The sequence below is a fragment of the Mercenaria mercenaria genome, chromosome 19 (assembly GCF_021730395.1).
Source record: "Mercenaria mercenaria strain notata chromosome 19, MADL_Memer_1, whole genome shotgun sequence".
Classification (NCBI taxonomy): Eukaryota; Metazoa; Mollusca; class Bivalvia; order Venerida; family Veneridae; genus Mercenaria; species Mercenaria mercenaria.
In genome coordinates this window covers 45031226-45046620 of record NC_069379.1, presented here as the reverse complement: position 1 = coordinate 45046620, position 15395 = coordinate 45031226, and the positions used below count along the sequence as shown (strand labels likewise).

General features: G+C 34.0%; 2 protein-coding genes across 2 annotated transcripts; both read left to right on the top strand.

Annotated features, from left to right (window-relative positions):
- LOC123541820 (uncharacterized) lies at positions 1–3479 on the top strand. The gene is made up of 2 exons (XM_045327441.2): positions 1–565; positions 1198–3479. Exons 1-2 carry the CDS (start codon positions 219–221, stop codon positions 2639–2641), a joined length of 1791 nt encoding a protein of 596 aa, XP_045183376.2. The 5' UTR covers positions 1–218; the 3' UTR covers positions 2642–3479.
- Positions 3480–6170: 2691 nt separating this feature from the next.
- LOC123541819 (carboxylesterase 5A-like) lies at positions 6171–11170 on the top strand. The gene is made up of 3 exons (XM_045327439.2): positions 6171–7592; positions 10050–10203; positions 10737–11170. The coding sequence occupies exons 1-3, from the start codon at positions 6212–6214 to the stop codon at positions 10999–11001; spliced, it is 1800 nt and encodes a 599-aa protein (XP_045183374.2). The 5' UTR covers positions 6171–6211; the 3' UTR covers positions 11002–11170.
- Positions 11171–15395: the final 4225 nt, after the last annotated feature.

Sequence of the window (15395 nt, the reverse complement as noted above, 5' to 3'; positions counted from 1 at the left end):
TAGGTATCCATCCGGTGTTCAAGGAGTATACATACCCGGATCGTTAAACATGGATTGTATGGTGATAAAATAAGAATAGGAATATATTTTGTAATTCTAAAGTTTATTTATATTTTTTTTCAATATTGATTTTCACTATATATCTTCTTTGGTATTATATGCTTTTACACTTTAAAATAAGAAGAAAAAATAGCTAAAACTACAGGGCATAATACAAAATGGCGACTGGTGGTAGTTTATCGAGGGCATTACAAGGCGGACACGAACCGTTCTATGACTTTAATTGTTCATTATGTGAGAAGGAAGGGAAACACATGGAAGCTGTCAGATACTGTGAAGAATGCTTCGTCTACATGTGTGACTCTTGTGTGAATTACCACAACAGATTTCCGCTTAACTCGAGACATAAATTGTTGGATCAGAGCCAATTTACGACGCTAAACCAACCCGCACTGAAGTCATTCCCTACAAAGCGATGTTTGAAACATCCTGGAGAATTAATCAACATCTTCTGTGAAGACCACGATGTTGTATGTTGCAGTGTTTGCAAGGCTCTTGATCACAGGTATGCATCTTACTTCCACAGTTATAACTTAAAAGACATTGCAATGCAGTCATTATCTGAACAAAGGATTTGTTTGGGTTTGACGTCTTACTAACACAATCGTATGTCATTAAGGCACTTTTCCAGCTTTGATGGCGGAGGAAGAAGGTGCCCCTCTGTGCATTATTTCATCAAGGGCAGGCACCTTGGTAGAACCACAGATCTTTTGTAAGCAAGTTGGATGGCCTCCTCACACGAAGAATTCTACGCCCCGAGTTAGGAGTGAACCCTAATTTGTGAGGGGAAAGTGATTAAAGTCTGTGACCACTCGGCATTGGAGCATCATTATCTGAACAAAGGTAGGAACTATGTTAATGATGTACGCAATTTTAAATTCAATATATTTATTACCGCGGTATATTTAAAGGTTTGATTTAAAGCACAAATGACTTCTAAAGATTACAATACCCTATTGTTTGTATAACTGTTTTGTAAATCGTCCCATCTAAAATACAATAAATACTAACTTAAGGATTTAAATACAAAAATAAGGTACGGTATTTGACTTTAAATTGTGTAACTGTAGTATTTTAGATAAGAAATAAGAATATTGATAACTTTATAGCTTTTATCTCATCAATTATCTATTACAGTTCGTGCACTAAAACGCAGCATTTACCTGACGCCGCTAAAGGTGTGTTATTGAGCCAAGGATACCAGAGTATTAAGAAACAAGCAAAAGAGTTCCTGTCAGAGGTTAACAACGTACTTGCCAATTTATCAGCCGACATTTTTCGTATAGCCAAGGAGAAAGATAATATTAAACAAACAATTGCAAATTTTCGCAAGAAAGTGAACAAATACTTTGATAATTTAGAACAGAAAAGTCTTGATGAACTAGATTTTAGAGAGAAGAGAATCACAACAATTATTGACAAAGATTTGAAATTCCTTCATACAACAAAAACAAAGGCCGAAGACATCCTTAAACAAATAGAAACATTCAAGGGGGATAATGAATGTGAACTTTTCGTTCACGTTAAAATGGGAAAGGATTATGTTCATGATAGTATGGGCATAGTTCACGGTTACTCAAAATCGCAAAGAGAAGAGTCTATCAAATTTATCATAAATCCTGAAATCGAAGTCTATCTTAGCAGCTTAAAGAAGTTGGGAACATTTTCAAAAGCACGACTTTCGTCTACATCCTCAGAAATTCAAGTAGCCGTTCCGAAACAATCTCCTGTGTCTCAATCAAAACGAGCTGATACTTCGAAAGACACTGGTTATTATCAGTTAGAGCTATTTGGGAGATATAACGTGCATGAAAAGTCTGACTCTAATGACAGTTTTATACGCGCCATATGTCAGCTACCTGATCGAAATATCCTTATTATCGATGCTAACAATGGTAGTCTGAAACGACTCGATCCGTCATATAAACTCATTGATTCTATTAAGATAAATGGTTTTCTGTACAGTGTATGTGCTGTTGGGTCTGATGAGGTAGCTGTGTCACTGTGGACTGATAAGAAAATACAAATTGTTTCTGTAGGAAGACGTCTGTCACTAAGGAGAACATTCAGCACAGGTACCTACTGCAGAGGAATGGCCTATATTGATAATAAACTGTATGTGTGTTGTGGGGATGTTTCTGATTCGTCTTCAGGTTGTATAGAAGTGTATAACAAAGCCGGAAAACTAAAGCATCGAATATTTCGTGCTGCACGTCATTCATCCTCTGTGCCAGATTGTATCATAAGCAGCGATGACGGCCAACATCTCTTTGTTACAATGTTTCGCAGTGATACTATTACTATGCTTGATTTTGCTGGCAATGTTGTTAACACATACAGTGATAAAAAACTCAAAAATCCATGTGGACTCTGTACATATGGTAGAGGTCACGTGTTTGTATGTGGGAAAGACAGTAATACCGTCCATAAGATCACTCCAGAGAACAATAAGATAGAAGTAATATTGAGTGAAAGTGACGACATAAAGAATCCATGGGGAGTTTGCTATGACTGGAAATATTCCAGACTCTTGGTATCTTGTGGTGAGTCAAATGAACTTGTTGTATTTAATCTAAAATAGACGAACGGGATGAATAAGTAACAAATAAATTTCTGCTGAAAGGCACAATTATCATTAAACGATAGACCAAACAGAACGAACAGTGGAAAGGTTTCGCTTGATTAAGAGAAGGTGGTTATGAGAGGGTTTATGTAAATTATGTTATTTGTTTAAGGTACTATTGAATGCAATAAAGTCTGGCATGATTGAATATATAAAATTTTATTAATAAAAGAGCATGGATGTTTTTTATTGAAAATGTAATCCACAAGGTTAGAGGATCTTCTACATTTGAATTTATTCTTTACACAAATGACATTACATAATACGCAATAATGTATTATTTCAAAAGAAAACGATTATAAAAAGGAAACAGAAGTTATACTCACCAAGTTTATGTCTATAATCTAATATAAGAATTATCTCAAAGGTATTTTCTATAGAGAATGGTATAAAGAGTTATTAAATATATAAAACGTATTTTGACTATAGGCATAGCATGTTCTTTCCTTTCAGAACATAATGTAATTACATGAATGAGAAAGCATTGATCTTTGTAAATATATAAAGCAACGAGTTAAAATGGTAAAAAGAAACTGCCATACTGAATAATACTTTAGGACAACAAGGCATGAAGTGTTCACAGTTCGACATTATAATGCTTATATCACCTTTCTTGTTTCAAATTTAGTAGAAAGAACTGAACTGACCATTCTAATGAGAACGACCATGCCCATGTCTTTATCTTCCTCGTTTGCTACTGTTCAAGTTCTTCCTTGTTTTAGTCTTGACTTTTTTATGACAAAGATAAATTGTATTTACAGTGTATTGATTAAATAAAATATATGTCATAGTTGTATTTGTTGTAAATGTCTGTAAAGAAATGAAAAAGTATTACATACAACAAAACAACCATAACTGCCGAATCTAGGGGCTTCTGTGTCAGAGTAGTTAAGAGCGGTAACACTGAATCACTTGCCCCTGAACGATGTCTTGTTCCGTTTTGGGCGTTGAATTCTCTTTGAGCGGAAGCCATGTAGTTGTCTCACAAAAGATTGATGGATCTACACAGGTACCCGCCTCGGGTTCTGACGTTGCCGTTACAAAGCAACGTGATTATTACAATTTGAAGGGTGCTAAATCATTTACTGAGACATTCTCAAATATTGTCGGCATTGTTGATGAAAACAACAATACAAATGAAGCTTAAAGGTGTGTTAAAAATAAGTAAAATGAAAACACAAAAATGAAAATGAAGTGAATGTATTAAATAATAAAGTCAATACGCTTGCCATATTTGCACACCTAGTTTCATAATAGCCCTCAGGCTAAAGCTTTTGGGAAATATTTACACTAGTTGTGCCATTATGCCAAGAAGACACAAACAAGCCGTATATCAACCTGTTAATAATTAACCCATGCAATAGATGACCGGTTAGAGTTCGAATATAAAAATATAACTACATGTATTTTGATCCTATCTGAACGTTTTGTAATTGATGACAAAATACCTTAGGTCAAATGTTTGAATAATAATTGGTCTTAATTCTAGAAGTTCTACGCCTTCTGGCAATAAGCTTGTTAGCAAAAACACATATCATAGTGTGAATGCATTTTTGATAAGACGAGTGAGTACCTGCCACAGCCCTATAGATGTAATACATGATGTTAATGTTAGCGGATCTGTGAAAATCCGATTACTGGAACAAAACAAATATTCCGTATTCATTGGTCTTCGTGAAATAAATATCGTGTGAATTTAATACCTTCGAGTTATTTTTGTCCCAACAAATGTTTAGCGAGTGTGCGTTATTATTTATACTGTCACGTCGACGTGAAACGTGCAGTTTGCTAGACGTTGCTAACGGAACGATTATGATTTGACGTGATTTTTTTGCGGTTTTGTTCTTTAAATGTGATTTATCGAGTTTTGATCAAGGAACGAGCTTGCTTGAAACTTTTAGTGCTAAAATACATGCTAGGTTTTCAGTGGAGGTATTATTTAAAATGTGTCTTTTATACATTTATACTTTTCTATCCTGATAAAAATAATGATGAATGCATTAATACACTTTTTATAGGGATGTAACTGCATCAAGTAGGTATTTTTGTTTCTTGAATCATTAACAGAGTATTCGCCCAACTAAAAACAATGCCAAAGAAATGTTGCTTAAATATCATCGCCTACCTTTAAAATATTCATAATGTTATTCATGATGTCAGTTGTATGCAACACTGAATAAATTAAAGCAAAATTAAAGAGAGTAAAAATAAAAGTGAAGATGTTTGTCATTTTGTTACAAAACGCAAAAAATAGTTATTTTAAATTAGACATGCACGCATTATACATGGACATGTGTTTCATACTTAATTGGTAGCTACAAAACCAGACACTTTCTATTTAATGCGTTTTCGAGGTTGCTAGTGATAAAGGGGTAATTAACATGATGAAATAGAAAACAAATGCATTCTCAGGATTTTCAGACAGATAACCTAAATAGTGTTTCTGGATTCTGTTCTGGCCAGTACAAAGTTGTTCTCCACACGTAACTGCCAATTTTCCAGCATGAATCAGAGGTGGAAGACGAATGATTTTAGACATTATGTCTTTTATCAAACCGCAACGCAGAACATACGCCTCGCCCGTGGAACAAACACACGCCCTCGTGATCTGTAGATCTGCGCTGTCCCTATTGAGTTAGGCAGGCAGGCTTCTTTTTACAATGGATTAGTCGAACGGAAACTTCGCACGGGAAAAGAACCTACTTTGGCATTTCCAAGACACGCCTTGACCGACTACACTGTACAGTGTACCGTTAGAACAAGGGCGTGTATCCTATATAAATGCGTTGCGATTGCGAAACGCGAAATAATGAAAATGCACTTCGCTATCGGTCCTTTGAAGTTCTCTCTTCGCGTTTATTAAATGACGTGCGATAGTTCGACTAAAAAGCGCAAAGCTACATGGTCGAAGCGTTGTGTATTACGTATTTATTCATTCATTTATTTATTTTGGTAATTCGCCCTTTCCTTTTTTTTCAATTTTGCTTTGCCATCTCAAAATCGCGCTTATATATTTGAAGCACGCATTAACCCCAACGCAACACCGTAGAAAGGTGAATCTTAATATTAGAGAAGAGCATAAATTATGTATATATAACTACTTATGACAATTTATTAACATTTACTTCTGAACATTCGGAAGCCCAAGACTGAATAAGCAGTTTTTCTTGTTAAATAAATGCGTCTCGTACATTTTGCAATTCCCGGTATCATAAATTTCAAATATGACAGTCATATATATTATTTCACGATTTTTCTGTTTATTCACGACACCGACAGTTTCACATCTAATACAACTTAAACCTTTGCATCACTAAGTTGATTATCGTCAGAAAGGTTGAAAAATTAGCATAAATAATAATTGTTTTAAACATGATTTTGCATAGTAATAAACTTTAGCATAGGACCTCTTTTGTTAATCATTTTGACAATACCTTGGAGTTTTCACTGAAGCGTATATTGAAATGAGCGCATGACAGGTATTATATTTAAAACAGAGTCGTAGTTGAGAAATTGTTAGTTAAGAAAATGCATCTTCAAATTCTTTTAAACATTGTGCTATGTGTTTCTCTCGGTTTTGCCGAGTTTCCTATAACAATTATGACAAATGCAGGGGATTTAATAACGGGAGAGTTGGAATATGTAATGATTGATGGCAAAAATAAATTGATGTCTAGATACTTAGGAATCCCGTATGCAGAGCCTATTGTCGGGACAAACAGATTCATGAAACCTAAACCGAAGCAGCCGCTTGGAAGGTTTGATTCAAGACGTACTCCAATGGCATGTTTTCAACAAACTGGTCACGAGATGGAAATATTAAAAAACAAGTACGGAATACCAAGATTTACAGAAGATTGCCTTACATTAAATATATACTCGCCGTACCAGCTAAGTACAAGTTATTTACTTCCAGTAATGGTTTGGATCCATGGTGGGGGATTCAGACAGGGCGCAGCCTCCATGTATAGTCCTGAGGGTTTAGCACTATACGGAAACGTTGTTGTTGTTACTATAAATTACAGAGTCGGTATGTTTGGATTTTTGCGCGACAGTAACGGGACTGTTCCAGGAAATCAAGGACTTTGGGACCAACATCTCGCTTTGAAATGGATACAGAATAATATCGATAGATTCCATGGTGATAAGAATGACGTTACCTTATTCGGACAATCAGCAGGTGGTTCTTCGGCTCTTTTACAAGCCTTGTATCCAGGAAACAAAGGGTATTTTAGGCGAGTTATTGCGGAAAGTGGAACTCCATTGGCCCCATGGGCTATAAAAGACATAGCATCCGCCGAAAAATATCTAAATGACATAGATTGTCCACCTAATACAAACGAAACTTTACCATGTTTGCAAAGCAAAAGCCCAATGATGCTTCTGTACAACAAAGCGAACCTAGGTCCTGTCATAGACGGCGAATTTCTGATTGCGTCACCGGAGGAAATACTGTTAGAACACTCACCACGGACTGCGCCTGCGCGAAATATGTTCGCATCGGTCGATATCCTTCTTGGTTTCAACGATATGGACGGAGTCCTGTACTACAACACATGGGCTTCGTTGCTAGGACATAACTCGCTTGATTTCAACGTAACAAAGAAGGAATTTGATGAGAAAATAGTCCCTGAATTTGTAAGGACTAAATTTAGCTCGGCGTATTCGAACGCTACACGATATGCTCTAACAGAATTACTTACCTTTTTCTACACTTCATGGAACAATCCTAAAAATTTACTAACAATACGTAACACTCTTATAGCAATGTCTAATGATCCAATGTTTCATGTTCCGGCCTTCCAAGTTGCACAAGCTCACGCTAGTCTTCAACAAGGAAATACGTACTTATATGAGTTTTCCGTACATTCCGACAAACATGCGTTGGCAGTTCCCCCTTGGCTAAAAGGTATGCTCTCAGTTTAGTTTATTTACACCCTATTCTTTATAAGAATATTGCTTTGAAATAAAATGACCTTCAGATGAGTTAGATTTGTTGGCTATTGAATTGGTATTATGAAATATGCACGAACTCGGAACGAGCAGCTTTGATATTTAGCGACTTAATAAAACATAAATTACTCCGCGAAAATAAAAAGAAAAATTTAAAAGAAAAACATGTAAATTCTTTTTCGCTATTCTAAATATTTGTCCTTTTAACCAAGTCCTAAAATAAGACCGCTCAGAAAGTACTTAAATAAGATTAATGTTGAAACAAAGGCCTGTCAAATCGTATGCTATCTAAAATCTCCAGACAATTTGACATGAAAGCCACAAATGGTTAGAAAATTATACGGTCCGTTTCATGAGAAAATCTGTATTAGTAACATGGTAAAATTTATATTTAATTAATAGTCTGATATAGCGTAAATTTATAGTATTTCATATTTTCATGCGGAAACTAGAAATAAATTCAATGCAAATCGACTTCTACCATATTTTACGAATAAATGTTATTTGTTTTGTCATGGCAACCAAAATTCTGCAGCACCCATGCACCATGAGAATATAGAAGTGCAGAAATAAAATCCGTGATGAATCTAAATATTCACTTTTAAGTTATTGTTCGGTAAAAAACTCTTTAAACTGTTTCTTAACATTTAAATATATGATATTTTATTAATAATATGTTTAATTGTTTGCATATATAATATGACAAATACACGCACAAGGAAGACACATCTCTAAATGGGCATAGTGAACATGATTTCTTCTGAACAAATGAATGTAATTATGAGAATTTTGTCATCTCAGTTTTGTTTTGTTGTGTGATTTTTCTTTTTGTTACGAAATAAGATTTTGATGTAGAACGGCCCACATACTTTTTTTCGAAATAAATATACGTTTAAAAATATCGCTATATTGTAAAAATAATGTTGAATAGCTAAAGGATGTTAGAATATGACGTATGCACCTTTTTCCTTTATGTTTTATCATTATACAAGGAAATTTACATAAACGGACCCTTTAGCGTGATACAAAATTAATTATGCCCGTATGCCTTCACGTTAATGGTAAAACTGACATCTGTTAGCATGATTATGTTAATATCATTTTGTAAATTTTGATGAGGAAACAATTTAAGTCCTCTGCAGGACGACATAAATTAACACAGGCCGAGTGTCATAAAATAAGGAGAGTAGCATGTCCTAGCAACCACAATTTTAATATAATAAAACAAAAATTAGCCCGCATGTTCTCCATATTGTTTTCTGTAACTTAGATGTGATGAAAAGAGCTATTGTACGTACATAGTTATTATATGATCATTTTGATCATTTTGACATATATTAATTACATGTTACTATAGTATCCACATCTCTTTGATTTTGCAACTTAAATAGAGAAATGTATAATTTCCAAGTTGCAAGCTTTCTTAGGAAACCAATCCGTCACCACAACGTTTCAAAATTATGTATACTTGTTGTCACTGCAACTGCACAATTTGACGATGCAACAATTTTATTTTTCATGTTTTCCTCTGTCGTTGCACAACGTTCTATTTTAAAAGATCCTGTACTTGTAAAGTTATTACAATTTACATATACGAATATTTACAGCACCAAACATTCGAAAGTCATTATAATTACAGCCTTCTGTCGTCATTACATTTTATATATACAAAGATACTTATGATACCAAACTTTTGTAGGGCATTCATTTCAGGTTCCTTTGGTCATTAAATTTTACGTATACGAATAACACATCACAGATCCCTGTCAAAATAGTTTTAAATTACTTACTAGTAAAGAAAAAATATATATGACACCAAACATTCGAAGACCACCAGTTTCATATCTGACATTGATGCATTACAGATCCCTGTCAAAATAGTTTTAAATTACTTACTAATAAAGAAAAAATATATATGACACCGAACATTCAAAGATCACTAGTTTCATATCTGACATTGATGCATTACAGATCCCTGTCACTTTTTATTACTCATACAAAACACTTATGACATCAAACATTTTAAAGTCACCAATTTCATACTTGGAAGTGATTACATTACAGATCTCTATCAAAATATTGTTAAATAACATGTACAAAGAAAATTTATGAAACCAAACATTTGAATGTCATCATTTCATATTTAAAGGTATATTACAAGACCCTGACAAAATATTTTTAAATTACTTCTGCAAAGTCACTTATGAAACCAAACATTCGAATGCAATCCATTTCATATTCAAATGTAATTACTTTACAGGGCCCTGTCAAAATAATATTTTTAGATTCTTATACATATACTCCTATGGCTAAAACATTTGAAAAATCAAAACGGAATTATTTCATCATTTATACTTGGATATTAGGAAAAATATTTTGACATGATAAGTTGATATATTGTATATTATTTCAGGTTCATATCATGCCGATGAAATACCTTATGTGTTTGGATTTCCAATTCGGTCAAACGCATCAATATTTGGCCACATGCTTTCAAATTTTTCCAAAGAAGAAAAGCAAATTTCGAGGACAACGATGACGTTTTGGTCAAATTTTGCAAAAACTGGGTAAATAATTTTAACTTTTTTTTATTTTGTTTATTTTTAAACTATAATTTATTTATTTTTCATAAATAGCTGTATCATGCAGCCGGTTCAAATTTGAGCACTATTGAGCAGGTTTTATTTTGTTGCTGTTGTTCTTTATAGTTTTCTTGGCATCAAACTGACGAAATAAAACAAGTGCAATTTGATGGCGCGTTTTCTATTTAAAAAAGTTTCATTTCTTACTTTTACATTCTTCTTTCCTTTCCATTTGTAAACAAGATTATGTAATAAACACAGAGTGTGTTGCATTTAACATTAAAATCAGCTTCCCGGTTATTCTGTTCACCAGGCGGAAAAGCTACGATGTTATCTAAGGAACGTTCTCCCTGACTATACGCGGACGTCGTCAAAACAGCGACCCGTTATCTCTATACAGCGTTGACGTAACTTCCGCGCCTTTTCTTTGTCTGTTCATACGAAATGAACGTCATAATTTTCAATAGAAAAGAATAGGGCGAATGTATATGTTATCAGTTAAACGTTTTCTGTTTCAGAAATCCAAACGTACCAGGAAAAGCCTCATTATTCTGGCCAGCGTTTAATCTGACGTCACAGCATTACTTTCAAATATCCAATCAAATGACGGAGGCGTCAGTAAAGGACATGGCGCAGTTTCATCCCAGACGAATGGCGTTTTGGTCACATCTGATCCCACATATGATAAATTTACTGCAAAGTACCATACATGAAACAAAAGAGATATCACAAACTCAAAATGATACATTTCATTTAGATTTAACGGTAGTTCCAATCAAATAGAACTCTTCATATCTATAAACAGATTCTCTGCCGGTTATGTATGAACATTTCAACTTATTTTTGACAACAACATTACAAGCAATTTTCTTCTCCTTCCAGAATTTTATGAAAATTACTACTTTTCGACATAGCCTCGCAACTCGTTTAATAAATTCAATATGAAAAGACACTTGTGTAATGTCCTCTGTGTATATAATACGTTAATTGAAGAAATACAAGGTTTGACCTGCATGCAGATCTGTAATTTGCATGAACATTTCATTTACATATTTATACCTGTTCTTTAAGGATTTGCAGTTTCGCTACAAATTGGGGTGAAAATAGGGCAAAAACACATATGATAACATTGCAGCATATTAAAGGGAAGTAACTGATGGACACTTGACTAAGTGAGACAATACGCACATAATACTTATGACAAAAATAACACTCCACATCGTTGAACGTTAAAACAGTGTGTAGCGTACTTCAGCCAGAGGGGTCAGGATGCCTTGATGAAATACACTACAAAATACAGGACTACTGGAGTTTCAATACACCAGCAGTAGTATTACTTCAATTAAGATATAGAAGACGACAACGATATCAGTTGTAATACTCTGTATTAAATGCAATAATGCATTATAACCGACATATAACATACAAATAGCAATCCTAAATCCTAAAAAATAATCATATTCATGAAGCGCGCCGGCTCTCAAATGGGGACTGTTGCCTTAGTAAATATATTAGACCGTATTCCTAAAAATCTAAGATAAAATCCTACGTTTAGGATTTTATTTCCTAAAGTTCCTACTAAAACTATTTCGTATACAAGTATACCTATACTTGTATTTATATAATACTAATTCAATGAACCTAAGATTGGATAACCGATATTTAGGAAAGATCCCTAATTACTTACTAAAATTGGATTTAGGATGTGTACGTTAGTTGTTTTGACCAATAATAATTTGAATAATGGCGCCTTCGCAACTGTTCTTCCAAAGTGAGGCAGATCGCTCTTTTTATAAGCTTTGACCCGTTTAGGAATTTAGCAGAGATGTCTCATCAAATCAGATTGCACTTAGGAATTTTTTAAGCCAATCAGAGTTGGGTAGGAAATCTCATCCTAAAATACGCTAAGCGGAATTTCCAAGTAAAATTACGAGTAATACGACATACATAAAAATGTGAACAATAATACACAAAGACAATATATCTCTTATGGTATTAAATCAAATGATGAGTAACATTTAGGTAGATAAAATGTAATTGGTGCAATAAAATAGAGAATTCCGTTGATTGAAAGTTCCAAATTTACACCGCGACTGAACTAACAAATAGTGCGCACTTCTTTCACAAAAAATGAACAATAATGTAAAGTTTCAGTGACAGTTAATGATTAAAATATGTTTCTAACATCCTATCATTGAACATTACACAAAATGATACAAATATGCTGCATTAGAATATGAAAATGGATGTATTTCTACACACTGCAGTAAACAACATGGCAGCCTCCATAAATTTAAGGAACAGATTTAGGAAGTTGACATTCACACAAAATACAGATAAACAGATGGAGTAAAGTTAATAAATGGTGACAATTTAGTTAAAGTGCAATGTACTCCTTAGAAATATGAAATAACAAAAAGATACATGCATAAACATGGGAGAAAACGTGCAAGATAATAACTGACATTGCAGGATAAAAAAAGGTAACTGTCATTCTTCATAAATACAAACATCATTATGATTTAACTTTAAATGAAATAAATCATAGCTTTTAGCATTGATATAGAATACATAAAACATATAGCACTTAAATCCTACAAGTGTATATCCATTAGCATAAAAAAACATGTTTTGTACATTATATTAGGGCAGTAATTAAATTTTAACGGGTTCCTGTGAATTCTGAGCTTCTGTATTTCAATGTTGAATGTTTTTGCTTGAAAAGGCTACAGATACTAAAAAATAGAACTATTTTTATTTATTTCGTCTGTATGACCTTAATCTCGAAGCTATAGGGATCTAGGTCTTGCGCACATTACACTGCTTTACTATAGGAAGAATTTGTGCCGAGTTACATCAAAAATCCCTTTTTGATGATTTATAGATCTATTGTTTGTAACACTATGGACGATGGACTGATTGATAGTAGAGTCAGGGATGGCAGATATAGAAGAAAATGATGGTAGAGTTATTGACGGTATGTATAGTTATGGATGGAAGGGTTATTTGGGGTATACTAATAAGTCGTAGACTTGTTGACATTAGAGTTATAGATAGTAAAGTTCTGGATAGTAGACTTATAGATGGTGGTTTATGGATGGTAAAGTTATGGGCAGTACAGGAATAATAGACGGTACAGATAAAGAGGATATTTTTAACAGGTTTATTATTTTTTATAATTTATTTAGCAACAAAATCAACAAAGAGAGGTAACTTAAATTCTATATTTCTAGGAGTTAGTGATGGAGACAAAATATCTCACTGATAAGTTACAGTATTTCAAAGAAGGATTATAGATGATAGGATTATGGATTGTGAAGTAATGAACGGCAGAGTTATAGAGTTATTGACGGTAGTATGTATAAATGGTAGAGTTATAAATAATTTGATTGTTGGACGGACGGAAATTCAGACTCAGCCCACTTCTTTGTCCGCCGGTTTTGTCTGTGAAAACGGCAGTGGTAGAAAACATAGTCTTATATGCCCCATAAGAACAAACTTACAACATTCTAGAGATAATGAGGGATGATGCAGAAATAATTGTTCTTATTTCGGGGGAATGGATGAGGGTGTACCCGCTACCAAAGTTAAAGATTTTAAAGTACCTATTCTATACTTAATCACATAAAAATGATGTCCATGCGCATCAATAACAAATCAATCATTCTTAAACGTTTACAATGACCATTTAGGTTGTATAATATGTATCAATGACAAGGTATTCAAGCTCAAAGTTACATCACTTCTTTCCAGCTGACAGTTTAAAACAACTTCATGTGAAAGCACGCAGAGGTATTCTCAGATTTGATGCACATCTGCATTTTTAAAATTATATTCAAGACAGCATTAAGATTTTCATCTTATCATTTTGTGTTTTGCTTTCAATTGTTTCAATGCGCTGACTGACAGGTACAACTATAGCATGCATACATATATTAAAACGCTTTTTTACAATGAATATGTTTGTTTTGGGTAGGTAATTCAATTTTAATCAATAATGGCTCTATACTGTTTACCCTTATACTTAAGTAAATTGTCATGGTTTAAGATGGTTATATGCTTCAGTTGGCACATTCTCAAACAATTGAACGTCATGAACGGAAAGTGACAAACTGAATTTAATACTAGTATTATGACAACGGAAGTGATGTATTTTTATTACAATGCACTTATCGTATACATGTATCTTCGAAAATCAGTGAATATGTATTCATACTTGTTTACAATGAATTGTCTTCATGTTCTAACCAATGCCTTTGTTTGCATAATTTAACGCATGCATTGTTTTAGCTATAAGGTACGTCCATTGTTTTATTTATCCTTTTTACTATACATTATTCTAACGAAAAGACAAAAATTTCGTTAGAATTGAGACAAGAGACCAAAAGTTTCGAATGATCCTTGTCACAGCATATACCTTTTGGTTTCTTTATATTAACATCCTGGTCCAGGAGCACTTCTATTTTCTTTCTTCATGGGGATATCTTCAAGACAGTGTCGCTATTGTAAACATTTACAAACACGCGGACTTTCCCATTTGTACAAATTCCGAGCGGAAATCTCAAACCATCATCTCTTAATATGTTAACAATTTTACCAGCACAGTCCAACATAAATACGTCATCACTCGTCCAGCTAGTGATATAAAGATTTTGACCATAATCGCAAACAGTGATGCGAATAGGTAGGCACAGTCGGAAACAACCAAGGAACTCAAGCAACAAAAGGAACATCCGGGGCCCTGGGGCTTGGTATTTGGTGCTCTGTGCTTCCGAGAAATCTACCCTTACCTATTATCTTTTCTATCCCAACTCTTCATAGGAATGAAAATATCAAACATTTTAATTTTGAACATGGTCGGACTTTTACTTTGCATCGACCTTTTTCTCAACAATGGGACAGACGTGTATATAAAGACGGACTTAGAAACAACATAAATTATGACATGCATGTTAAAGGTGTCCTTGGGTGCATATTTGTTTCTCACATTGTCGCTTTTTCAGTGACCAAACTTGTGGCCCTGCAAGACAACTATTATCAGTTTTAAAAATCCCCTTTGAAGGTAGTAGGCCAATAATACCTCCTTTTTGAAGAGTATTCGATTCTAACCATAAACCTACTTTGACTGCAATTTTCTGCGGGTGGGGTGGGGGAGGGTTGGGGCGGAGGGGGGGTTA

Bases quoted from the DNA above. Each gene is read 5' to 3' on its own strand.
- LOC123541820 (XM_045327441.2), top strand. From the start codon at position 219: ATGGCGACTGGTGGTAGTTTATCGAGGGCATTACAAGGCGGACACGAA. The intron at 566-1,197 runs GTATGCATCTTA...TATCTATTACAG, and splicing joins TGCAAGGCTCTTGATCACAG to TTCGTGCACTAAAACGCAGC.
- LOC123541819 (XM_045327439.2), top strand. From the start codon at position 6,212: ATGCATCTTCAAATTCTTTTAAACATTGTGCTATGTGTTTCTCTCGGT. The intron at 7,593-10,049 runs GTATGCTCTCAG...ATATTATTTCAG, and splicing joins AGTTCCCCCTTGGCTAAAAG to GTTCATATCATGCCGATGAA. The intron at 10,204-10,736 runs GTAAATAATTTT...TTTCTGTTTCAG, and splicing joins TCAAATTTTGCAAAAACTGG to AAATCCAAACGTACCAGGAA.